The 27,766-nt window shown below is 39.3% G+C and overlaps 1 protein-coding gene across 2 annotated transcripts in view; it reads right to left on the reverse strand.

The window, feature by feature from the left end:
* Positions 1–9,754: 9,754 nt before the first annotated feature.
* The window catches only part of TAB2 (TGF-beta activated kinase 1 (MAP3K7) binding protein 2), a 61,219-nt gene continuing 43,207 nt past the window's right edge, over positions 9,755–27,766 (reverse strand). Inside the window, exons 2-7 of one of the 2 annotated variants that reach the window (XM_088053694.1) lie at positions 26,179–26,470; positions 22,792–24,304; positions 15,987–16,147; positions 15,271–15,364; positions 13,872–13,952; positions 9,755–11,772 (exon numbers count right to left, since the gene is read on the reverse strand). In XM_088053694.1, coding sequence (XP_087909820.1) covers positions 11,627–11,772; positions 13,872–13,952; positions 15,271–15,364; positions 15,987–16,147; positions 22,792–24,184 — 1,875 coding nt within the window. In that variant the 5' untranslated portion in view covers positions 24,185–24,304; positions 26,179–26,470 and the 3' untranslated portion in view covers positions 9,755–11,626. The remainder of the gene's footprint in view (positions 11,773–13,871; positions 13,953–15,270; positions 15,365–15,986; positions 16,148–22,791; positions 24,305–26,178; positions 26,471–27,766) is intronic. The other variant, XM_088053692.1, reaches the window with a different exon arrangement.

Here is a 27,766-nt window from a genome sequence, read left to right on the forward strand (position 1 = left end):
CTTGGGAGCAGCCGGGGCTCTGCGGCACAGGCTCAGCTCTGCCCAGGCCTGAGAGGCTCCCGTGGGCTGAAAGGAACCACGAGCTCCATCGTGGGGCTCCATCGCACCGGCTGAACCAATTCTGGTGCCTTCTGCCACCTGAAACACGTGGTGGTGTTAAACATTCAGCCTGTGGTTTATGCTCAAGCAGCACTGCAAGGGCTCACAGCAGCTCAGACCGACTGAGAGCGGTGTCAGGCTCTGGAGCAGCGAGAAACAAACGCAGAATAACAGGTTTCAGAAAGGGGGCATTTTACAAAATCTACCCTTTATTCCATCTATTTATTCTCCCCTCACCTGCAGTTCAAGCTGTGGCTGCCCTGCCATCGGCGGCTCAGGATTTATCTTGGCTGGGGCCCAGGCGCTGCTGCCAGGCTTTCCTTTCAGGGCAGCAGCCCTGGGAAAGTCACTCGGGGTTAAGTTTAGAGTTCCAGGTTGGCACATTCTTAACGCAAGCCAAAAATAAGTGTGAATGGGGATCAATTTTATGAATTTGCTGAGCTGCCAATTATATTTTAAAGCTGAAATCTGAAACTAGGTTTGCCAGTGGATAAGTATCACAGCCAATCCTTAGGCAGAAATTAATTGAAAAAACACTCTGCAAGCCCAGATAGCCTTGCCTTACAAATGTTATCTCCCATGTCTTTCCAAGTGGACTTTGGACATTGGCAGTCAGTCAGAACACAGGGGATTTTAACTAATTAAGTTTATTGTCTTGTATGTGTCAATCAGCAGTTAGGCGGATATACAACAAATATTCCCAGCATGCAACCGTAAGGCAGCATGAGGTGCGGGGGAAAAGCTTTCTCCCAGAACAAACCAGCACAAGCTCCTACTGCATTCCTTTTACATCTTCCCTTGCATGTTTGGGGAGCAGGGTCACCACAGCTGTACAGTTGCCCAAAGCCAGGTAGTTGGGTTGTGCACCCACATCTCAACAGAACCGAAAATAAAATTCTCCACTCGCCAGGCAGAGGCTGGATGTGCAACTCAGCACTTACAGTCTCGAGCTCACAGCTATCTGAAACCTGCCTGCAGCCTTGTTCCTAAGCTCCTTGCCAGAGGCACAAATAACCCTGTGGGTCCAGCTATCACATCACCAGAGGAGCAGCAAAACTGGCTTGAAGGCAGGATTTCCTGATGGAGCCTGGTTTTGTCCACAAGCCAGCAGAACCCTATCCTGTTCCACACTCGATTTCATTTATTCAGGCCTGCTTGAAATGCTGCATTTGAGGTGCCCAGCTCTTGGTTTTCAGGGCTCAAAACAGTTTTGAATCCCATTTCAAGGCAGATTTACATCAGAGCCATTAGCACTGATATTACAAAGGTTACACACACTTTCTGAAGTCCGCAATATGTAAAAGAATCTGAAGAACAGAAGACATCCCCATCCTTCTTGAACAACTTCTAAAGCAAATCTTACAGAGGACACAGACAACTTTACGATGTATAAAATGCATATGTCTTATTTATAAAAATGTATTTCACACATTTTAATAACATAATTTTACTATGTATATATATTATGTATAAACACTATGTTACATTGTATTGACACTGTGATACAAAAGGACCCATCAGGCGCACCCTCACCTTAAGTGCTGTGTGTAGTTTTGGTCACCACAATATAAAAAGGACAGAGCTATTACAAAAGCATCCAAAGAAGGGCCACAGGGATGGTGAAGGGTCTGAGAGGAAGTTCTATGAGGAGCAGCTGAGGTAATTTGGTCTGTTCAGCCTGGAGCAGAGTGAGGGGAGACCTTGCTGTAATCTTCAACAGTCTCACAAGGCAAAGTGGAGGGGCAGACACTGATCTCTTCACTCTTGAGACCAGTGACATGACCTGAGAAAACAGCAAGAAGCTGCATCAGGGGAAGCTTAGATTGGATATCAGAAGAGTTTTTTTTCACCCAGAGGGTGGCTGGGCACTGGAACAGGCTCCCCAGGGAAGTGGTCACAGCACCAAGCCTGACAAGAGTTCAAGAACTGTTTGGACAATGCTCTCAGGCGGAAGGTGTGTCCTGTGCAGGGCCAGGAGCGGCACTTGATGATTCTGATGTATCCCTTCCAACTCAGCATATTTACCACTCTAAACACTGAGGCTTTTGCTGGAGCACCCCCCAGGGTGCTGCCCCAGCCCAGCCTGGAAATGCTGCTCTGCAGTACATGGCTTCTGAAGTGCAGGGCAACCTGAAAGCAAAGGTTCCCCCAGGCTGGCCTTGACATGATTAGGAAAGCAGCAAGAAGCATCAGCTTTGCTCCTGCCTGCCTAGGGACCAACCACTCTGTATTGGGTTAAGAGTACAATAAAACCTTGCCAGCTCAGCAGCTCGTGTGCATTACACCAAGCCCTGCACGATCAAACACACCAGCAGGGAAGTGAAGAGAGAATGAGGAAACACTTGCTTTGGGAGCTACCTGTGGCCGTAACGCAGTATAACCCCTCACAGCACTGCAGCAGGCTTATCTCCTCCTGACTGGAAACAGCTAAAACGGCACGGAAAGCAAACTCCATTGACCCAGGTACTGGACACTTGAGAAAAAAACATCTGGAAAAGGTCGGCAAGCATGCTGGCTCACATTACTGCTAAAGAACATGCAGAGAGAGCTAACTGTGCCTGTGTCCTGACAGCTGGCAGGCATCCTCTCAACCCACCACAGGAAAACCAACCAGAGGCAGCCAACAGAACCTGCAGGTATGGAGCAGCTTTTGTAGCCAAACACACAACAGGAGGGCTTGGGGTGGGGGATATACCACAGAAGGCAGGCCCTGTCAAACATGAGTGACAGCTGGTGCTTCAGAGGATCACACAGGGGTTGCTAACAGATGAAAAATGACTGACAAAACAAGTCTCTGAGCAATCTAATTTATGCCACCTACCTCAAGCCCTCAGCCACAGTTTTTTCACTGGTGTGTTTTATTCATTGGTCTTTACAAGGTTGGGTTTAAATACTTTTACTCTTAAAATGAAAATAAAAACAATTAGGTCATGGCAGTAACAGCAGAAGCCAATTGTGATGTGAAATGAGCTGTGTTACCTTTCTGAGATTCACCTGGAGCCATAAAACCAAAATCCAGAAAAAACTATTAATCACCACTTGCCAGCGTCTTTCAGTCGCAGAAGTGAAAGCCCTTCCACACTAGTCAGGAAACAGCAGCTGTGACCAAACGATGGACAATGCCAAGATCAGCCATTCCCTGTCAGCCCTAGGGGTGTGCCATTCCGGTGCCAGAACACAAGATTCATAGCTCATTAACAGCTCCACAGAGAATGGGAGCATCCTGGAGTGTAGTCCTGTAACCAGTAACGAGGATACCTCCAGCTGGGGGTGATGCAATCCCTGCTCTGGAGCATTACTAATGCATTTTGTCTCAGTCTCATGCAATGAATTTCACATGTGAAATGAAAAGATACTGAGCTGAAATCACCCCACGGCAGCCCACCACCTTCTGGGGCCAGTACTATGACTAATGCAAGTGTTTCAAAATCCAAGAGAAAAAAGCATGGTTGCCATGGGGTGGAAGACTGATGATCAAGTCAGATCTAGATGCTGACTCAAGTCTTGAACTCAAGCACTGTGTGCAGTCAACTATCAGTGAGTTCAACCCTGCTACCAGAATACAGGGATTGGTCCAGGAAAAGATCAGGATGGAAAGACAGGAAATTAAATGAAAGAGAATGAAAATCAACATGAAACAATAGATCAGAAGATGTATTTCTATGCAACTACATGAGACATATCTTTGCATGCCACTTACCTTATGTCTGCTTTGAACACGGCTGAACTCTCAAAGTCAGAACGCAAGTTCCTCAGCATGGCACCACATGGCACAGCTGTGCCTGGTGGTTGTGTTGGGGCAAATAGTAAATCATGTCAATAGTAAAGTATCTCTCTCCATCACTCAACCCTACTGTGTTTTTCAGGAAGCACTGAGAACTGGGACACGTGACAGTCACCTTGAAAAATGAAGTCTGTTTCTTCAGAGCAAACTCCACATTGCAGCGGCCATGGCTGTGGGGCTGGCAGAAAAGCACTCCCTGGTGAAATCCATCAGGGCAGCTGTAGGGTCCATTAACAAAAGGAAATTCAGCCCCTGCCCATGCTAGCTGGCTGTTCTGTTTCATTTAGTCCAGAGTCCCAGGGCCAGAAGTGAAGCTCATGGGGGCAGAACGGTGGCCAGGTAGGAAAGCACACAGTTTCCTTAGGACTTCAGAAGTCTAAGTCATTTAATTTAAAAGTATCAAGCTCAGCAGAAAAAAAAAAAACCCACATTACTAATCATTATTAGAGAGGGAAAGCTTTTGGTATGTCCTTCAGCTCAAAAAACACTAACAAGACATTTTCTTTCTCATGACAGACCAGCTGTGCCAAGGATTATGAAGAATTTCCAAAGCCAAGCATCACACTGCCTTTCCCCCCTCAGCCCCTTAAGCCCAGCAGCCGCTTAGTTGGAGCGACGCAGTAAGATTTTCTACTGAACAGCCTCACTTCTTCAAAACCTTAATATTCAGGAATATGCATAACAGGAAAGATGTATGCACCTCCAAATGCTTCCTCAGTTGCAGGGGAATTGCACAACAAACACTGCAAGAGGCCAGACTGCTGCTGAGGATCAGATAGACAAGGACCTGCACAACTTCCTCCAAACTACCAAACAAATCCGTGACAGGGCATCAAACCACAAGCCATCAAATTTCAAGCCGGGTGTCCAGTGACAGCATCCAACATCCTGTCTATAACAGCAAATATAAACTATAGACATTGGCTAGCAAAAAGTGATTCTTGCCGGCACAAAAGATGCCACATGACAATCTTTTCATAATTGTGTCAGGTATCTCTGTCAGAAGACAGTATAGTCTTTCCTTAGATTATATTTAAATTTTATTTCTGCCCCCAAAACACTAAGGGAAGAAAAAGGCTCATAAAAAAACCCCCAAAAGATAAATCCTACTTCTAACCCAAATTTTTACTGTAGCTACTGGATAGTTGCAACAAAACACAGGAAACTTGGCCTGAGCGGTTGTTCAAGTCTCTAATTAAAGATGGAGAAAAGGAAAACTGAAAAGACAGACATGAAGGCACAGGGAATAACAAAATCCTAGGGTTGTGTTCTGCATGCTGCCATGGCACAAGAACAGAACACCTGTTAGAAACTGAGCCAGCGACACAGCAATATTGCCGAGATGGACAAACCAAGGGCCAGGCTGGGTGGGGCTCTGAGCATCCTGGTCAAGCAGAGGTTGTCCCCACCCATGGCAGAGGGAGTTGAAACTAGATGATCTTTAAGGTCCCTTCCAACCCAAACCATTCAAAGATTCTCCAATACCTTTGGCCAAACGCCTTTTACGGCCTAAGTGGTATCTCACACTTTTTCACTACAGTCCACGGCTCATAGTCAGCACCAGCCCCAGAGTATTGGGATGGGACACAATGCACCCAAACATGACCTTCCAAACAGCAGCTCCCCAGATGGAACCACAGTAGTCCTCTGTGACAAGACACAAAGCAAGTACAAACAAGAGCAAAGCTACAAAGAGATTCTGTAAAAAAAATAAATCCATCCATCCATCCATCCATCCATCCATCCATCCAATTTTGTTCTACAAAGGATACAACTGTGAAATACCAAATATTAAAAACAAATTAAAAAGCCAAAACAATCAAAAAAGGGCTCCCAACTTACCATTTACACCTAACTATGAAGTACAGTGCTGCTACCATGAATAAAAGTTTGTAAATGAAATATTTTTTTTATATCAGCTGACAAGAGACATCATGTACATGCAAACATTGCTTTACTTGTAATCTTAGATCAACATAAACCCACCATAATTCAAATTCTTCATTTAAAGTTTTTTGGACAGTAACTTTTGTAATCAAGTTTTCATTACAAACACACATTCATTCTACCATCTGAATCATGTTTCCTGTCACCTCAGAAGAGCCATCAATATTCATTGACCTCTTTTGAACTCACTTCTAGATTTACCACCTGAATTAGGAAACGCCTCTTTTATGGGTTTATTGTTGCAGTACAATGTTACAAAGCTAATCCAGAATTAATGATGCATGGGCTGTTCTTTTGAGAGTATGAAGTGTCTCCTTTAAGGAACCAGTGTCCAACCTCCAAAACCACGGAGGCTGAATAGCCCCTTTTTCATGCAGGCACCTCTTCTCTGTTGTGGGCAAGCAGCTGTGTACCAGCCAGACGAGGAACTCCAGGGACTCCCTTCCCTTCCCACTGTCCTTTCCTTAGGAAAACCTTGTGAACTTTTCCTTGGCAAGTAATGAAACGTGGCACATGTGAGACCTCAGCACATAATGAAGACACAGCTGTCCTGTCAGCAAATAAACAGTGGTGACACCAGCATTTCCCTCACGTGATGTCCCAAGTTCCTGACTCAAACACACCCTGTCCAGCTCTGAGGTCTTCTGCTTGTCACATTTTAGTCTGCATGTTACAGCAGGGTGCAAGGAAAGCACAGAGAACAAAGGGCAGAGCATTCCTTAGTCCATTTCCTTGATGTCTCCAACACCGCATTCCTTAGCCTTGGACCTTCAATCACTTGTAAGGGGAACTTGAATTTAGGTCAAGTTTATCAGTCACAGGCTGATAAGGTCTGCTGATATCTACTAAGACAAAAAGCACATTTAAATGCTTAATATGCAGCATCTCAATTTGTTACATCAGTTACATCAAAATTATTTTGACACTGCATTCCTGAAAAAAAAGCACAGTTACAGAATTTGAAGCCTTAACTCAATGTGCCTCCTTACAAAGTGGAATTGTTTTATAAAGAGATTTCAAACTCTTGGGTAGTACCCGAATTGAGATGCTACTTTTTGCCTTTAAAATCTGCATTCAAATGTGACGCAGTAGGGTTTTATTATTTTAAATGAACTTGAAAATCATAGGCAATTTGCACCCCTGTAGATCATCAATCATTTTGGCTCAAAATCTTCTCTAAGGACGCATGGGCATCTGCAAATTAAATCAATGACGAGAACAGGACACGGGGAAAAATAATCAGCTAAACTCATGTCTGCAGCAGCACAGCACTGGCTGAAGATTGTTATATTTTCATTAAATATTAAAAATATTTGAATTTGTGATGAAAGAGTAATTATATGCACTGCTGGAAATTAACACATCTGAAGTCTTGACTGAAGCAAGAATTTTCTAAGACTTTTACCCAGTGCTGCCTCTGAAGATGGCAATGTTTGAGTTCTACTCAGCATCCATAAAGAACTGCTCAAAGAAAATAAACAAATTAAAACTAAAGAATCACATCAAAAAGTCAGAATTGAGTCTGATAATGTAATTTTCAATGTTCACCACCAGTCCCAATTGTTCCTATAGCACTTGAGCTTGCTATAGAGCCTGAAGCCCCCCAAAAATTCGTACTAACTCTTCCTGTTTTCTCTCAGTACTTTTAAAGTAGTTTACACAAAATATGAACCTCACAAGACATTTTGGACTACATCAAATCAAAAACTGTTCCTCAAAATTAGCTATAATAAAAGAGCTATTCAAGCAGTCAGGCTTGAAAAAGGAATGCACTGCAATTATTTCACTCTGCGCCAATGAAAGTAATCTGAAGTTTAATTTGTATTTGCTGTTCAACTTACCAGGGCATATTTTAACAAATATGAGATAAAATATCAAAGGATTTTCTTGCTAAAGTTAGAATTAAACATAAGTAATAGTTGCTGTGCATTCACAAGCTGCACTACATAGTCTGTTAACTGAAAAGTTTCTACCACTGCTTTGTAGCAATACTCCCATTTTAGAATGCCAAAGCAGTATTGAAAAGAGTAAATTTCAATAGATGGCTTTTTTCTAATTTCTTCTACATCTTTAATCAAGTCTTCCTTTAAATTGTGTCCTAGTTCCAATGTACATTCAAGTTAGAGGAATTTGACTGAAGAAATATGGTACTGATAAGAACACTTTTCCCCTGGTCATCTACAAAACATGCTGAAGGTGGACATTTCAAGATCACAAAACCAATTAACTTTGCATGAATAAAGCAAATACATAGACAGGCATGAATACTGACCACACAGTTTTAAAGCAAATCTATCATTAGGTTGAGACTGAAGATATCAAATATCACAATTAATGAATCTCACATGAATCAATTTCATGGGTGCCAGATTCCTGGAAAACAGAACAGCTCTACTGATTGAAGACTGCACAAGACAAACATTTTTTCTAATGTATCTAGAAAGTAGCAAGGTGAACTCAGTTCCACAGAGCTGATGTCACACAGCAGCCCAGTATCAGCTCCATTTCACTGCTACATTTCTAAAGTTATCCCAATTCTGAAACTTGACCAAGTGATAATCTTAACCATTTACAAAAAATAAACAGAAGCATCTCTGAAAGTCAAGAAGGGTACTCCCTTCCTGCCCATATGTACTTTTTTTTTTACAGAGATCCCTGACAAAGACAGCACAGAAAAGTAAAGTCATAAATCAGCATCCAAGATAAACTACTGATGTTCACAACACAGTTTAACCTTGGTGCAACTACTTATTACTTTCTATGAGGAAGAAAAACTCAGCAGCAAAATCTATTTCTAGTTCATCCTTCAAACAGAAACCCTTAACGACACACTACATTGATATGCCATGATCTGATGATATATGTGATCTGAAGTACACAAAGAACATAAAACACTTGAAGGGGAAGGTAAAAGTCTGGAATAGACACTGGAGATATCATTTCTCTTATCCCACTGTTCCAGGATCAGTTCCTGAAAAGGCTGTCCAATACAAGCTCACGTTAAGCAGATGGCTCCGCACAGCTAGCTGGAACAGGGATGTCAGGTAATTTTTCCCCCTTCCAAAAAGACACTCAAATTCAGAGAAAAGATCAATTATGCATTTCATTGAGTGAACAGAATTCCATCTTGCCTATTTCTCCAAATATGCTCTTTCCACCCCTCAGCTGACTGGAGTTTATAGTTTCCTTTATAAATAGTTGCCCCCTCACTCCAATCACTATTTCTCATACTGCAGATTAATGCACAGTAGTTGAATAATATGCATTAAATAATTTTTTTTTGCTGGATCTGTAGCTAATTTTTTTTGCTTAATCAGTTTATGGATGTCTCCTGAAGGCCTTTTACACAGCATCAGCATGGCTCAGGAAAGCTCAACTCCATAAAGCAAATACCTGCTTTGACAAGGTCCATGTGGGAAAGACATGTCAAGGAACACTCCACATCTCACAGCATTTCTATCCATAGCACCAAGATACAATCTAACCACATTCATCCTTTAATTGTGCTTATATCAATATAAGTTTGTCATGTTACCACAAAACGGTTGCCCAGTTTGATTTAGAAAAAATATTTTAAAAATCATAAACCCCAGAAGCATGAAGTAAAAACAGCCTGTGACTAGCTTATTGCTTTATGAATAAGTGAGTGGGTCTTTGGTCAGAAAACAATCTCGTCAGTGCAGTTTTATGAAATACATTCCTTACGCTCACTGAATTGGAATTAAACAGAGTAACGCATGGCAGGAGAGACAAGGTTAAACAAAGCAAGGGCTTAAATAAAAACTCTGGTCATAAGAAACCAGCCTACTTTTAATACTGTTAATGCTTATTGTTCCGTTGAGTATTCTGTGGCTCCACAGCATGGAAAAAGCAAACAAATCACAAAAGAAAACATTAGAATATATATTTTTTTTTAATTTTTATAAATAACTTATCTGTTACAAAGGCAGTTTACCCAGCTAAATCACAAAACCATCAACTCAAGATATCCAAATTAGGTTTTATTAATAAACAGGTAAAAACTGATTTGTCAATCTTCACATAGAACTGCAGATGAAGCTGAAAAACAAGGTCTCATTTTATAAACAAAATGCATTGAATGCAAGTGCTTTGGGTCTACTGCCTAATTACCTGGGATTGACATTTTCTTCCCACATAAAAAAAATGCAAAGCCTTCAAAACAAAGGCCACTGTGCATTCACATAGATCACTTGTAAAACTCCTAATAAGTGTCCACTGGCGGATGTTTACAGTGGGTGACAGTCTACTTTGTCTCTTGCTACATTGTTAGCACTCCCTCCAGCCTCACACTAAGTGCTGCTGCTACATAATTCTTTGTGTGCCGTCTTTCATGCATATTGTACTGGAATTCCATTTTCTTGATCTTGGTTACATACATCCCCGATCATGTGAGTATTTTCCTTAAAAAAATAGATCATCAAAATAAAAGAGATGCTTGAGGTTGCTTCAGTGTTCAAGTCTGTTTGATTTCTCTTTTCCAGCCTTTATTTCAGTTGTCCTAAATATTGCTATCCTTGTTTTCTATAAATATGAGACTTCACCACAAAGTCAGGTTTAGAAACTGGCTGCCAGAACAGGAAAGCATTTAAAGTCCTTGAACAAAGCTGTACGATGCTGCTGCTGTTGATTTTGGCACTGTATGTACTTCCCCAATGAATCTCTCTTCAGGCGTCTGCAAGACACCCAGCAGATGAAGCAAGCTTAACTCAGATGCTGATCTGTTGGTGGGTTTAAAGTTTTCTAGTATAAAGTTTCCTCACACCAGACAAAATGCTCCCTTTGTGTCACCCACCGTAAAACTCAGTGTACAGAGTGAACTATATGCATAACTTTTCCAACTTTTCCTGCACTTTTACCACGCTGCATCTGCAGGTCTTCACAGATCATCAGCATTTACAAGAGCAATGTACAGAACGAGCAGAGGAAAGCTATTTTGTGCATAGTTTCTTATTAATGCTCTTATTTTAAGGCATTGCTTCTCTCAGATAAAAGCTTAAAAAAAAGGGACATGATCGTGCTTAATCACTTAAAGGGAAAAAAAAAAGAAAGTTAACAAAAAGACTATTACACTATACATATAGAAGTACAAGAAAATAATAAAGGTGAGGAAAAGAAATCACTTAAAGCAGGCTCTAGAGCTATGTACAGTAGGAAAAGCTTTGGGGTATTTCACTGTGTGTATTGTACAGACAACGCATGCAGTTTTTCCTTTTCATCTTTAGATGTGATTGTACTGATTTCTGGCTTCACAGAGATGTTTTCAGGGAAGACAAGGCAAAGAGTACCACTGATTTGTGAAGTTCTTCCCTTTATCAAAGGCACTATGTGGCAGCAAACAGTTTAAATATTTAAACCTTGTTCCTTTTGAGATCTCCTCTGTGCATGTAGTGTTTCACTGAAAGCTCTGAAAACAAAAACACTAGCACTCTATTCCTTTCCCCTGTCAAAATTCAGTAGTGACATGGGGGCAGAGAAGAGGATGGGCAACACCCAGGCACTGAACACGGTGTGTGTTACTGGTAATACTGTACATGGTTTAGGCAGCTGGCGAGTGTCTCAGCTGATTGCCCTTCAGCCGATCAGCGTCAACTGCCTGTGACACAACTCTGAGGTATTGCTTGCTCTGTAGGCTGACATTTAACATTAGCAAAATACCATCTTGTCACACCTCCCATTTAACAAAATCCTATGCATAAATGCTTTTTTGCCCCCCAATGCCTGGACAATTCCTTGTACATTTGCTATGGTTTTACAGAAGGTAATGGGCCTGTTGGCTCAGAAATGCCTGGGCATTTCACACTGTTCACAGCGGTTTAAGGCCGGATGATTTAAAAAAGTACAGGCGGTACAACTCCATTGAGCTCCCTCATCTTCATCTGTGTCTGGAACAGTCTTTGGTGTTTTCACAATGGACCTCTGATCTGTGACATGGAAGAGATAAGATAAGCAGTTAAGTTATAAGAATTTTGAGATTTTTCTTTTTTCAGTAACTGAGAACTATCTTGTTCCTCTGAGAACAGCACAGTTAGTAAAAATGACAGAAGCAGCTTTTTACCACCCTCTTGACTACAGCTTGATTGTAAACCAGCCAAAAGGCTCAAGGTAAAATTAGAAAAATCAAGTTTCCTGACCCTTAACTCTGCTTTCTTCCCTTCCTCCCTCAGTTCAAAGCTACTGCATAAAAAGGAGATAACATTTGCAAATTAATCAGCACAGGAAACATGGACAAGATTTAGAAGTTTGAGCTCCATGGAGTAGTCTAAAATTCATTATAACAAGAAGTATGTGCTCTGTAACCCTTTTACATAATTTTAACATTTTGATCCTAGAAAGAAGACAGCAGTTCTTCAGGATGTACTAAAGAAAAACCATTGCCTGGCTCTGTCATTCTACAGAGTAATCCTCCCAATCATACCAACACATTTTTTTGCATGATGTGTTAGACAGCAACCTTCAACTATCTTAAAAGAGAAAAGAAGAAGAGAGAAAAGGAATGAAAAGGATGGAAAAGAGAGATGATTGATTTCTAAAATTAAGGGTTCCCTGGTTTAGGCAACTGCAAAATCCTCTTAGCCCATTATTTCATCTGGAGAACATCTCATCAGCAATTCATCAACAGCAAGTGCAGCAAAATGACAGCAAGAGCTCCAGAAGTACAATGGTACTGATCACAGCTGCAAGAAGAATTATTTTTGTTCTTTTGTGAACAGCAGTAATTCTGGTTTAAGTCAAAGCCCATATGATAGCTAAATTGAAATTTAAAATGAAATGAAAATTAAAGTTATTAAAGAACTAAGATACAGCAGTCATACGTTTTTAAAAAGAAAGAAGAAAAGAAAGATAATTGATAGACGGACTTCAGAGCTTTATAACCCAGTCAGCGTTAATTTTGTGTTTTCAAGACAGATTGAATGAAACACTTAAATTTGTGAGTTTCTACAAGATAAGCCAATAGAAATATTAACAACTAGTCCAAGAAAACTAGTTTAAGTTTTCTTCTTTGATAGGTTTTATTTATTGTAAAAGGAACTACGTAAGTGACAGCTCTTCATGGTTCAGTTGTAACATGTGTCCAATAGGAATGTGAATGGATTTAACTTTACTAGAAATTTTCACTACCAGCTCAGGTAATGAAGGACAAAAAGTCCAATTTATCTAGACCATTTTACAATGTAGAAATGTCAGAAATCTCTAAGATGAGATTCTGTAACAACAGTTACTGCACACTGCAAGGACAATTAAACACACATCTGTATTATGTGGAAAACTTCCTGGACAGGAAGACTGCACCAGTGGATTATCCCCATGTTTCATGAGGTGGTCTGCCTAAAGTCATACTATGATGCTGTTCCAAACAAGTCAAATTCATTCTCTGCTTTATGTAAAACACAAGAGGTAATTGTTCTGCTTTGTTTGACATCCTGAGAGGGGAAAAAAGTAAGTAATGTGCAAGTAACAACAAGTAGAATGTTTAAGAGTGGCTAATATTCAGCAATACTGACTGCCCTACTGGACTGCATTATTTTTTTCTTCAACTACCTAGAACTATATTCACCAATAGTCAGAAGAGGCTTTCACGTAACTTGTTAATACAAATTCTACAGTAGCCACAAATTCCAGTGAGGGTAACCAACCTGAGCTGTTCCTACATGTAAGTAAATCTCCTCTTTGCTATGGATAATGGTGAAGTCATTTAAGTGAGTTTCATTGGCCCCTAAGCAATGTACCTAATGCTCATTTTTAAAGAAATATGGATGCTTCCATTACATAAACAACCTTACAATATGTTATCCATCTTTAACATAACCCGTTTAATATAATTATCTTTCCTGAATGTATGGAGAGAAAACAAGAGCAAACAGAAGCATACTTACTGCCAATACAAATAAAACGCAAAGTTTGTATGCTTTTGAAGTAATCTATTTCATAATCAACACTTAAACAAGATTTGTAAATTGGAAATTGATATTAGATACAAACCAAATATTTGTATCAAATCCAAATTTTATCAATACAATACCTTTGGGTTTTGGTGGCACGGGACCAAGAAATCCAATATTATCATAAAAATTATGAATAGCGCTGGGATTAAAATGTGGTCCTAAAAATAAAAACAAATAAAAAAAAGTGCAGTAGTTTAAAAAAATAAACTTGAGTTGGGAGGCATATCAGTTTTTTTCTGGCAGTAATTGTGTAACAATAATATTATTCACTTGTCACCTTTTATATCAAGGTGCCAATACAGACCTAAGTGAAATATTAGTGATTTCAACAACACACTTTAAGAAACTTATTGCCCAAAATATGCAATATAAAGTCAAGTCTGAGACAAAATCTAGCAAACTAAACTCCTGTAAAAGTATTTTTTTCTGTTACTCCTTAAGATCATTTTGTTAGTAAATCTTAGCTTTTTCTAAATTGCATCTATACTCAGAAGTATCTTACCTACTACACAGTGTATTATACATCCTTAGAATTAAAACTCAGTGGAAGTTCTAAATGCGATTTACTGTAACAAGCAAAAAAAATCCACAACCACCCATCATTCATTCTATTTAAGGTCAGATTTTTAGTACAGCATTACATTCAGCACACTTGTCTACCTTCTCTTGAACTGCAGGTACTCTGTCTGAAGCAGAACTTTTGTGACTCATCTCCCAACTGATCAAACAGCTTACTGCTGCTGAAAGTGGGAAGTATCAGTTCCTTCCCTCTCACTATCTCAGTTCTCCCTTCCTGTGCCTCTCCTCACATCAGCTGTAGCAAGCTTTTCCAGCAATGCAAGTTTTAACTTGGCTCATGAACAGAATCAGCTATGCAAAGGGTCTAAAAAACTAATACAGAGCCAGAGCTCAGTAAGTGGCAAGAGAGAGAAGCAGGAATAGAGAAGGCTTTCTTGCTGGCAGTTCTTGAACTGGCTCAGCTGTCTCATAATTTCATCCCAAATAATTTCACACCAAAGGCTGTGTCCCTGCAGACCAGGAAAGCAGAGAGCACACTGGAAGTTACAACTGTACCTTATATTTGCTAACTTGAGAGGTTAAATACAGACAGAAGTGAAAGACAAAAGAGAGATGGACATATATGTATAGCTGTATCTTTCAAAAAACTTACTCTCTTTCATACTCAGATAACCAGATTTTTCCCCCTCCCCAGCATTTAATAAATAAATGGCATTACAAACTTCTCTCTTCTGAGCCAAGTATGAAATAGGAATGACTGGAATTAGGAAAATCATATGGCAAACAAAATCAACAAGCTTAAAAGACAGTTACTTCCATGGCTTCACTCAAACTAATGTGATGGTTTTGCAAAAAGTGTGTATATCCATCATTTATGACACAGACTTTTTTGAAACACGTGGACAGTGAAAAAAAAATCAACATTTAAAGTTACTGATGTACTAAGACATACTGTACCTCTTGCTTGAAAAAGATCAATCTCTTTGGTTAGGCAATCTATGTCTATCTGCAGCTGTCTGTTACAACTTCTTAACTGTTGCATTTCTTCCAGCTGAAAAAATAAATCTGCCTGTTAGACTAATTTTCCCAGTTTATGAACAGTTATCATTCACCCACAGGTAGACAGCATTTAGTTATTTCAGAAAAGATGATAAAAGAATCTTCCCTCATGACCACCTTTCTTTTAATCTAAGCATAATCTCACAAAAAGCTTCCAGATCCACTGAATAGTTCTTTCTCATCAGAGCTGAGTGAACTTCAAACTGTAGTCAGGGCAGACACAGCCAATGGTCTGGTCCATGGATCAATGGATGATCATCTAGCACTGAAAACTGGTGCATTAATCAGTTTCTCCGAGGCCAGTATATGCACCAAGACCAAAAAGGACTTGGTGTGATAGCAGCATGAGCATTAGCTTGTAAGGACTACCAGGTCAAACCTTTTGTGGCCGCCTTTAAAAGCAATACTTCACATAAGCAATTAGTGAACCGCAAGGCTGTGGTTAAATAACACATTTTTAGTTCTTACTCTAAACTGCATTGTTTACCAGCTTAATTCTAACTATATTGCCTGTCCCTAGTACATTGTCAATATACGAACAACTCTTTCTTCAATTTATTGCGACAGACCACACTTCTTGTTTAGGTTTATACCCTACAGTCATTTCAACTTACTGATGGAATTTGGGAAACAGAATTCGATCTTTTCAGGCGCCTTCGTGTTAGATTATTCTCCATTTCATTGACCTCTGATTTTAGTTTATCCAACTTTTTCTTTTGAACCTCAAGTTCTCGTTGAAGTCGCTCCATCCTGGCCTTCTGGTGTACCAGTAAAGCTGCAATACATAAAGTCCCATTTTATCTACTTCATTATCCTTCACATGACATCAGATTAAGATGCAAATTAGTACTACTTTGGGAAAAAACAGAAAAAAAACACTGCTACAGACTGCTTTTCCAATTTCCTCACAAGAAAACCTCTGCCATAAGACAGCTCTGTTTTTGAAAACAGCACAAACTAACTAGACAAGCAAATATGAGAAAGCCATACAACGTAATAAATGACCATGCAAAATTTAACTGTAATCTGTAAAAACCAACAAAACTGACTACCCAAAGCCAGGAACAAATATTTCTTTGTATATTCAGCTTAAACCACTGTAAAACAGGTAGCATGGAGAGGATTTCAGACAAGTGCAATATGAAGCACTACATATGCTTATTGCATTTAGGATTGGATCCAGTGCTCATTGTAGTAAGACCCACCAAATGAAACCAAACCAGAAACAAGCAAATAAGCACACCACTAGCAAACTGTGGTATTTATCAAAAGCTGGATTGTATGTCATTTCACCCCTAAACTACAGTGCAGAACCACTAGCTCATCTCCTAATTTCTAACACTGCTTACCATTTGTAAAGCTAAAGGCACAAGGAAACCTCATTTAGAAACAATGAAGTTAGCACTTAAACCACAGGTTTTTTTAAGTTATAAAGAACCTAAGTGGCAGATTACACAAATTCATGCAATCTAATGTGTTTATTTCATCAAATGCAGGTTTACTATTAAATGTCATCACAAAAGCAGATATCACTGCTCAAAGTAATAATCACCTTCTATAAAAATGTATTTCATTAAATAATGCAAAGAATCATTTTGACTTCTGCACAGTCATTAATTCATCCATTAAACTAGTAATTCATATAAACTGTGATCAGTTTCATGGACTATGAATACTTTTATAGCACCCTGGAAATTATAAAGAAGTAGCAATAACAAGGTATTTTAAAGACTGAATTTGCCTCACAAAGTCTTTATCATGGAACATGATGTTTAATTCCTCACAATTTCTTCACATACCAAAAAAATCAGAAGTACTCAGATCTGGTTGCCTAGGTTTCCCAAATAGGAGCAGGGGGCAAAAAAAACCACATCAGAGAGCTGCAATGTTCCACATATTTGGCAAGCAGAACTGTCTTCTCCTGCAGCTTCTGCCTGTTCATTCATTCATTCACACACTGCATTCTGTCTTCCAGAGGCTCTTTAAAAGGAGGAAGCATACCAAACTATTTTTGAACAGTGTTACAGACTGACTGTAAGGCCATACTGAGATCCAGCCTAGACTTCTGAGTCACAAATACAAGATACTGAAATGTCACCTACTTTCTGTTTTGCTCAAATCAGAGAAGTCTTCATGAACAGACACCTTTATTTTAGGTCACAGTAGTTGCACTACAGTAAAAATTGCAGCTGTGCTCATATGTAAAACAAAACTGCAATAACTGAAATCTCAAGATAAAGATTTTTGTCAAAGACTTGGAATTATCAGGTAAGTAATCTCAACACAGTCTCTCCTCTTGAAAAGCCTTTTACAAACAGCAAATGTAGCTGTAAGCCTAAAGGAAATCAAAGACTTTGTCTCTACTCCTGCAAGGAGTGTCCAAGCCCTTTTTCTTTCTACATTTTATTTCCATTTTTAGGCAGTCTCTTCTGCTTTCATTACCTTGGTAAGACTGCTGAGGCAACAAAGCCATGCTCTACTGCCCAGACTCAGAACTCTTCAGACCTGTCAAACTGTGGATGCAGGCTGCTGGCGAGTAGCCATTTCTGCTGGATGTGGTAGGTGAGGTGCATTGTTACCAGAGTATCAGGTTGCATGGCATGGCATGGCCTCATGAGTTCAACCATGACCAAGACTTTGCCTGTGCATCCCTCATCTCCTTTTTTAAGCTACTCTTGAAAAGGAAAAAAAAACATGATTTCTTATTTTGATGGTCTCCCACTTGTGATATGACTCCCAGCAGTCATTATGGAACTGCACAAGGAGGAGAAGACACTTGATGGATGCCCACAGCACCATTATAAGCTTTTCATTTTCATGTCATGTCTGGAAAGTTATGAAATTTATTCTCCTAGGAGCCTTGTGACTACCATCTGATAATTTCAAATCCCAACAGGTTTTAAAAACACACATTAAAAAATTATCATTGTGATTAAAGAAGAATCACTTAATACTACTATGCTATCCTTCTACTATTAAAAGTAACTTTGATAAGGAACTTGAAAGAGACTGGATTAAGTAGAAGCTTTCATATATAATTTGGTAATTTTGCTTAAATACCAATTTGGCAGCTGCAGGAAAACCATGGTGGGGGGAAGACAAAACCCTCCCCTTATTTCACTACAGTATTTATGAATGGAAACTAGCAATTTAAGTATTCAGCTCCCTCTAGTGTCGCTCAGAGCGACTGAAAACTTTCAGAAAAACTCTGCAGTTTAACTTCTTAATTAAGTGCAAACACGGTATTTGGCAAATTAAGTTTTTTACACTTCCGTGCATTTGCATTCAGCAGAGTGCAGTATGCTTCAATGCTCTCGCAGAAGCCACGGTTTCCTCTGACATCCAAAGTGAACATTTTTCACATAAAGGCTATATGTCATTGCAATGACAGGGAGGAACATGGAGGATAAAAGTTCACTCTTCCTCTCTCAGAGACCTTCCCAGTCAGGCACTAAATATACCTTTAAGTTTGTAAACGTATGCATAATTGTTTTCTCAAAGACTCTGTGAATGTGAATTTTAAAGTAAGAGTGTCTTTTGTTATTTTAAGTGTTTCTAAGATAAATTCTAATCTAGCAATACGATTTCATCCTGTCCTACAGACCTATGTATTTTTTAAATCTCTTACTTTGCCAGATATGAAGGGGATTTCTGGCAATGCAATTAGACTGCAGCAGGAGGTTAACGAGTCTCAAAACACACTTATGCTTGTGCATGTTTTCAAAACCCGTATTTGAAACTGCACAAAATTCAGTCATCTGATATGCAACTTCAATAGTTCAAACTCTTTTTTTGTTCTCTCTTTTCAATACTCTCTTCACTTAATTTTTTAAAAAGAGGGTCAGTGAAAAGTGGGGCCTGATATACAGAGCCAAATATAAGGTGGTATTTTTTTCTTAGACCATATGATGCAATAGAGGCTCAGAGCCCCGTGGAGCTTGGGCCACAGCTGTATCTCATTCAAGTCTTTTTTCTTAAACATCTACAAGGACTGGCTAAAAATTAAAGCAATTTGTTTCCTGTAGCTTTATTTTTTTAAGTTTTAAAAAGCTCCAGGAAACCAAATCAAGAGCTGTGCAAAATGTTAATTTACGAATCTAGTTTATCAACTGATTCATTTACATTAAAAACACAGTGGTAAGAATTGCTAAGCAAACATGCATCCACATATATAACTGTAGTTGGTACCAATGATTCAACTCAACTTCGCACACCATCCTCTTTCAAGTTAAAGAAAATAGTATGAAAATGTCAGACAGTCAAAGCCATGTAATATTTAACCAAAAGACTTAAGTTCCCTAGTAAGAAAGCATCTAGCTAGTGATCTTATTACACAATTATGTATTTTCTTGATGGGATGTGTTCCCTTACAGATGGAAAGCTATATGCAGAATGAGCAACTATTAAAAAGCTGTTCAGCCTCACTACTCATCACATGACATGCATACAGAACATATATCACAAAAATGTATCCGAATATAGAATCTTCAGTTTCTAACAGGATTCCAATTTTCCATGAGACACTTTATACTGAACTACATTAAATATTGAAATCTCACTTAACTACTTCATGTTAATAAAACAAATTATAAATTGTAACCTCTGCTAAGTAATGAGAATACCCCTGCACACTGACAGAAGTGATACTGAACGGAGGAGCATAAAAATGCATCCCCTTTGGCTGTCCTTCTGGGCATGCACCTAGCATTACTCTTCTCACAGTATCATGAATTCTTACTGACTTCAACAGCGGACACATGCACTCAACATTTCCACAAGTGAATCCTCAGTATCTCAAACTAGAATCCTTGAAAATGAGAAACATCCCTCAGCAACAGGTTCTGAAAAGTCTGGTGACAGTGAGTTTCTTAGGATCACAAAGTCAGTGCCAGAGACACAACCAAGCATTCCAGGGAAATGACACTGATTTCATCTGAGCAGTACCCACTCCTTTACACACTGTATAACCTCCAGGTTTGGCAGCAAGTAAGACAGAGAATGGGGCAGCCTTCTGCTACCTGCTGTGACTTTGCTGGGAGGGAAACCAGAAATATCAGGGAAGGAGATTGAAGTGCCTACATACAATGTAATTAAGTAACGCTTCTTTGATGGAAAACAGCAGCACCTACAGAGAGGTCCAACACATCTTCTGTTCTCCTGGGTTGGACCATGCGTATAAATGTAAAATGAATTAAAAAAGCAAAGGAAATTTCATTTGACATCAAAGCAGCTCCATCTTCCACCCCAAGGTTTCTTTTCCCCCAAGTCAGGTTCAGTTCTCCCTGCTGAGATAAGGAGCATTCTGGCAGAAATGGAAAAGCTGATGAAAATACATTTTTCTCTAATCATGGCCAGAGAAACTACTCATCTTCTCTGTCTAAAATTAAAATTAAACAAGTACCTCACATGGAAGGATTCTGGCGGAAGCATAAGCAGTTTAGAACACAGAAAACATCAAGTAAATAAAGCCCTTTTTCATATGTAAGAGGAAAAAAAAAACACTGCTAAGTGTAAGAAACATGTTTAAAAGCAACAGGACTTCCAGATATCAATATTATAGAAGTAAATTTATCACAGACTTCTCAGCTTTCCAAATATTAATAACAAAACTGTAAGAAACACTGTACTTACTGCAGCAGAAAAGGCGTACACATGCCAGAAATGCAAAACATCTCTATGTGTAAAGAACTTCATAAGTATAAACACACTTTCTAGTGAAGGACACAGACAGATGGAGATTTCCTGATGTCCCTAAAGTTGTACCAGCCCACATCATACATCTACACATCATCTAAAAGCTGCAGCTTGGCTTCAGGAAGAGCTGGGTTCCACAGCAGATATGAGGTCAATACTTCTGGAACTCTAAGCTGTGTACCAAGCTTGCCTCATCTCGATAAACTGAATGCTGATACCTGCAGCTTGTAGAGATTGTGCAGGAGATTACAGTGGCCATCACTACCAAAGGTGCAAGAGATAAAGAGGTAGACCTGGCAGAAGTCAGTGCCCTCAGAAAAGAAAAACAGAAGAAAGACAACTCTCCAAAAAGTACCCAAAGTGCAGTTTTGCAACCCCCTAAAAATACCCAAATTGTCTGTGATGCAAGTTCATGATCTAGAAGAGTGTTTAGAGCCTAAGGACAAGATTTCAATTGCTTAGTTTCTGGCATATGAAGTTTTCCAGGATTAAGACTAAAACAGCCAGCTAAGTCTCCCTTCCAAGTAAGAAAAGAAAATATGATCTGAGGGGCAATTGTTTTGCTTACCTACAGATGAGTTTTCTGAAGTTCCTTATGCAATGAACATAAGGGAACGTAAGGATGATTAGCTTTTTGGTTTTGACACATAATCTTTAGAAACTTTTGAGTTAAGATTGACTATTTCTCACCAAAGATAATTACATCCAGAAGTAGTGCACAAAGTAGAATCACTTTTTGATTTAGTTCATTAACACAGTACTCCAGATGCAGACCTGACTTCCACTGTCCTGATCACCGTACTTACTTACGCTAAAATGGCTAAATTCATATGAAGAATGTTTGCATTAGTTGTGGAACAAGCCAGTTTTTTTAATTCTGAATTGTTTGCTAAGTCCAGAGAGGAGCAGTGAGGTCAAAGACAAATTATTTTGACAACCTATCATGAATACTACTTAAATACTCTGAGACTCATTCAACATCTTTATGTAAAAAGCTTTCAGGAGGGTTAATAAATCATCAAGTTGGTAATAAAAGCATGCAAACCCATGAAAACAGAAGAAAAATATTAACAGGTTATTTCACCACATCACATATTCTAAGTTTTACCCCTCCATTACCACCACTGATCCCTTAAAACAGATTCCTTTGATTTGGTGTTCCTTTTCACATTTTAAAATGTAACAGAAGTAGTGTATCAAGACTTTAAGCATTTTATTGTCAAGCACACAGTAGGAAACATGGAAACCAGGCCAACACTTCGTCCCATTAATTGCTTTTGAAGTCTGCTTTTCTTTCTTCTTAAATAACACTCTCAAAAAAAACCAAACCATTATCCAATGTAAACAGTACCTCAACTGATTCAAAAATCTGACAATGGAATTGTAACTTTAAGTCACTAGGATAAGTCAAACAAATGTAGATATTTCTTTCAGAACAACATGAAAATGAAGATGGTATGACTCCACTTCATTAAACAGACAACATATCTACTTAAGACAAACAGAAGAATATCTCCAAGTATTCAGTTACATGTCTTTACCATAAAAAGAAATCTATGATTTGCTTATAAAACACTTTTATTTAATTAGGGAACACTCACAAATGCTAAAATTAAAGATACTGTATTAACATCACAAAGGTTAGTAACTGTTTCCTGTTCTGCAAACTACACACTGAATTGACAACCTGGTCAAAATCTCTGCAATTTATATTAAGAATATTACCTTGCGTGTAGGCAGCATCATCAGATCCCATACTCAATTTCCGTGCATCACTGATCCTATCCACATGTGCTAAAACAGGGTCAGTAAGATGCTGGATACCCTCTGGTTCAACATAATGATCAGGAAGGTTTAGAAGGTTTGTAGGTTCAAAAGTTGGGGACACTACCCCTGGGGAAACTGCAGGGGGCTTATTTGGAGAAACTGTAATTTTAAAAGTATATTTTGTGTTAGGCTGCGTAACAACCACTCGAGGAGAGGTTGCAGTGGTGCTGTTGCCCACTGCTCGACTCTTGGGTGGATGGTGATGAATAAATGCAGGACCCATGCTTACTTGACCGGACATATTCCTAGCAGTAGTAGATACTCCAGGATTTGTCGATATGAAAAGCGTGGGCTGGTTCCGCACAAGTTGATCATCTCCTGTCGTGGCATTTGCTGAAATGTAGACCTTGGGCTGACCACGTGTGATCACTTCATCAGTATTTGGAGGACTGGCCGATATGTAAACAGTGGGTTGACTTCTACTTAATGTCTGGCTGTTGAGGGAAGAGGGAACAGTGGAGGTGCGAGGGCCAGTTGAACGCAACTTAGAAGAACTGTTTCTTTGTGGCGGTTCAAGTTTGATTTCAATTTGATTTTTTCGAGGTCCTGTGGATATATTCTGAATGTTGTATTGGCTATGAGCAGAAGATTGTGAGCTACCAGATGAATGAATCATAGGTGCTTGTGGAGTAGTAGGAGAACTGATAGGCATGTACACATGAGAAGTCTGGTGACCTTGCTGGTTTGGCTGAGTTGAGTGTTGCGATGAGGTATGTGGCGTAGTACTGGATGTAGGAATAGTAGTCCAGGGACTTGGCTGCGAAGGCTGGTAGACTTGCTGAGGGTGCATGGGATTAAACTGAGATGCCCAGCCTGGCTGCTGCTGTGTCTGTCGAGCGGTACCACTAGGAGCTGTGATGTAAGGCCTAATATAGATAGAATTTCCCTGGGGACTGTTAAGTACAGGAGGAGGTACACCATGTATGTGCAAAGACGTTGGGGTATTGCGACCAGGCTGGATGTTTGGGGCTAAAGTCACCATAATGGGGTTGAATCTGGGTGTTTGTTGAGACAAGTTAGATACTCCTTTGCTGCCTAGGTGAAATCCAAGATGTTGCCCTGGATTAGAAGCACTAACTGTATTAGCCATCCCAAAGACATTAAATCCTTGTGGAACCTGCACAGGTGCTGTCTGTGGTTCCTGCTGAAACAGTTCATTGTTAGACTGACTGGTTTGAAGGTGTCCATCACTAACGCTGTGAGCTAGAGTCCTACTTCCATTCATTCTACCTCCTTCTCTTCCATGGTGATAGACATTCTGTGACTGCAAATCCAAATTAAGAGATGTCATGTGATTTCGTAGTCCAGGAATCCCAGAATCATCCGAAAAGCTCAGGTCTCCTTCACCGTAGAGATACTTTGTGCTCTCCTGAGAGAGAACTGCACAACAGGCATCCAAATTATTGTTATTCTAGAAAAGACAGATGAAAATTTGACATTACTGATAAAATACTATCACTTATGTATGAATACATCCAACCATAACTGAAAAACTAACAATATAGCACCAGATAGAAAGCTTTAGTTGGCTGGCTAGCATAGCTGCTCTACACACACAAAGGGCTTGCATGTGAAGCTCACTGATCAGGGAACAGTGACTCAGCCAGTGGCACCAAGGGCAGAGGTCTGCGTTGCCTCTGAAGCAGCAACAAGGAGATCCTGCACCTTGGCAAGCTAGTTTTATGCAGTATGATACACCTTGGATGAATACTTTTCCTATTCCTTCTCAGTATCAGAACCACCTTCAGCAGAGACCAAATCTCTGGCTTTAGGGAGGAAAATGACAGCAGGAATGGATTCACAATATCTGCATAGTTTTAATAACTGAAAACCAGAAAAAACCTGTAAGTTTATTTTAAATGTTTTCCCAAACACTTCAATACCAGTTATGCATTACCGCCTGCTGAAAACAGAAAGTGAATCTTATGAAGAGAAGAAACACGCTGACCCAAGGAACTGTACATGACTTCAGAAGAAATGCAAAAATTCAGTTTATACAAATACAGCGGGATTACTCTTTTGTCAGATAAAACTATTAATCGAAAACCCAGAGGGCATTTGTATTTTCATTTTAAACCACTGCTTGCAAGCCTTTTAAATACTTATATTTGTACCTTTTAAAACCTGTAATAGGATGACTTAGAACAGAGACCACAACCTAGATAATACTTTTTTTAAAAAACATTTCTGAAGCAAACCGCTAATCTCCTCATTTTCCATGTTTAATAATATTGTACTATAATCTTCCCAATTTAGTTTCCTACATATGGATTTTTAGAAAGAGTGAACATGCATCAATGACCTAATCTCTTCATATTGTGCTCCAGCTTTATCACTTTTCACACAGAACCTCCCACGCCCCGAGAAATAAAGGTTAATACTTTCAGCCAGAAGAGCACCTGTTCAGGTCCATGTTATTAACACTAAAAAGGGGAAAATCCATCCAGCACATAGAAACAGTTACTAGAAAAAAATGCATGTGATCAAGGAAAAAAATTGCATGTGCCAAGTAGCAACATTATCAGTTAGTTAAAGAGTAACACAACCAGATAAACTGATCCATGCTACATGCTTTCTATTATGTCATTTTTGTTAAACTACCAGACATTTCTCATTCTTCAACCACGGTGAAGCTGACAGTATTGTGTAGACAGCAAGACTGTCTCTACCTTATAGATTCACGAAAAAAAAAAAAAGAAAAAAAAAAGAAGAAAAAACAGCAGAAAAACCCCCAAAGCAAACAGAAGTGGGAGAGGGAGTGGGATGACAAGGCTAAACTTCACCCACAAAACTAAAACTATATGTTCATACAGGCCAGATGCAGTTCTGAATTCTTCCAAATTAAAGCAAAAAAAAGATCCCCAAAAACCCCCAGCCATAAAATTTTTAAAATTACAGGATACCCTAAAGGCTATCTGAAAAGCCAGCTCTATATAAGGATTGCTGCAAAAAAGTATTCAGATATGAAAATGGATCAAATTGATGATATGCATATTGGCTCTAGTTTGGACTAAGCACCAGAGGACGAAGTAATCAAAGGAAGTTAGTAGTGAAGAAAGGAAACACGCGGACAGAACAATGGGTAAGAGAAGCTAAGAACAATAGCCTGGTACTTGTTGCAAAGGAGAAAAGGGAGCCAGAAAAGGCAAAAAGATAGGATGCCACAGAAAAACAAGCTAGAAAGTTCTCAAAGGCAGATTTTGCATGAAGTGAATTAAAACTATTAACATAAAGGCCAAAAAAACCAAACCAAAAAGGAACAGGCCAAGCTTGCAAGGCCCTTACATTCAGCTTGAATGAATTTCTTTGGACAATTTTTTTTTTTCTTTTTTAAGACCGCATCCAATCAATTCCCAAATTTCAGTGACGTCAATGAGAAAATTGGAGAACTCAAAGGGGAAACGGGGGCACATGGAACCCCTGGCATCTTCTGGCTGGCAGAGGCAGAGTTTCAACCGCTTCTAGCTCTTTACAGATCAGAGAACCGGTTGATGGCAGAACTGAGCATATTCCAGCAAAACAATACCCCTCATCTTATCTCTGCCCATGTCCCAATTGAGTTTAAAATGTTGGCACCCTGAAAGAGAAAGAAAAAAAAAGAAAGAATAAGAATGTTGGAGGGAAATGAGGAAGCAAGGAGAGGACGTAGACTTGAGGAGCAGGTATAGAATGCTCTGGACACAAAAAATAAAACAACAGGGAACAACGCCCACAGACTGCGGACACTGCAGTGACTCCTTTAAATTAGGAGAATGGGAGAGCTGAATGCAGGAGGCTTGTTGGGAAGAACAGAGGGATACAAAACTTTTTAGGAATATTCAATGCTGTCAGCCCAAGACTTTTTACTCCCTGGATTAAGCAGCTTTAAGTTTCCTCCATTAGCTCTTTGGTCATTCTCTGTTTTTAGTATGCTATATATTGTTTAGGTATTTCAACAGCAGGCTATTTACCTCGAGGTATTTGCATATTCTCTTTATCCTTAGTTTTATCATTATAAGCATATAATGCCATAAACCTTCCTTTAGAAACAGCTGTGTTTGGCTACAAAGAATTCATGGAGGATGACTGAATTATCTGTACAATTTTCTGCAAAATTCAGTGATGCAAAGAAACTTTCCTTGTTATAAAAGCCTCATCAATAATACTATAACCTGCATAATCACTTATAGTATTCAGATTCTCACCTGGGGTATCTTATAATTCCTAGCTTAAAAATAACTTCACCCTGACATATGATGCCTGCACATAAGGTACTATGGGGGCAAGGCATTTCTTATACCAAATGTCCTCAAGTGCTTGTCTTTGACCTAAACTACACTTACTGCCTTCATTGGAAATTCCTTCCACTATGTTCAACTACAAGGTGGCAGAACTCAGGATTCAGACACTGCTCTAGCAGCATTGCAAACATTGCACAAGTACTCTCAAATTCTGCTTTTCCATCTTTCCCATCAGTCCAAGTACAATATTTGTTGGTTTGAAGAAGTCATGTTAGGGAGCTTTTACAACAACAACCTCCCCAAACAAACCAAAACACAAACAAACAAGATCCCAAGCCAAAGAGAGTTGCAAAGCTAGAAGTTGCATCAGAGAAACCAGAGCTCATGAAATTTCAAAGAACCACCAACATGACAGGATTTTCTTGGTGAGTCTCAGCTCTCAGTTCACAAAAAAAGGTATCTTTCCATTGTGACAAATTAATTTAACAATACTACACACATGGAACATTAATTACTCTAGACTGTTTTTGAAAGATCCTCTTATGAAAGCAGACTTAAAACACTTCCTCAAAATCTAAATCCTCCCCAATAAATCTGTCATAATATGTGATGTACAGTATCTTTTCTTGAGTTATAAGGCTCTTTTTATTAAA

Source organism: Pseudopodoces humilis, chromosome 3 (genome assembly GCF_049639895.1).
Source record: "Pseudopodoces humilis isolate 2021_Gansu_Grassland_sample_001 chromosome 3, ASM4963989v1, whole genome shotgun sequence".
NCBI lineage: Eukaryota > Metazoa > Chordata > Aves > Passeriformes > Paridae > Pseudopodoces > Pseudopodoces humilis.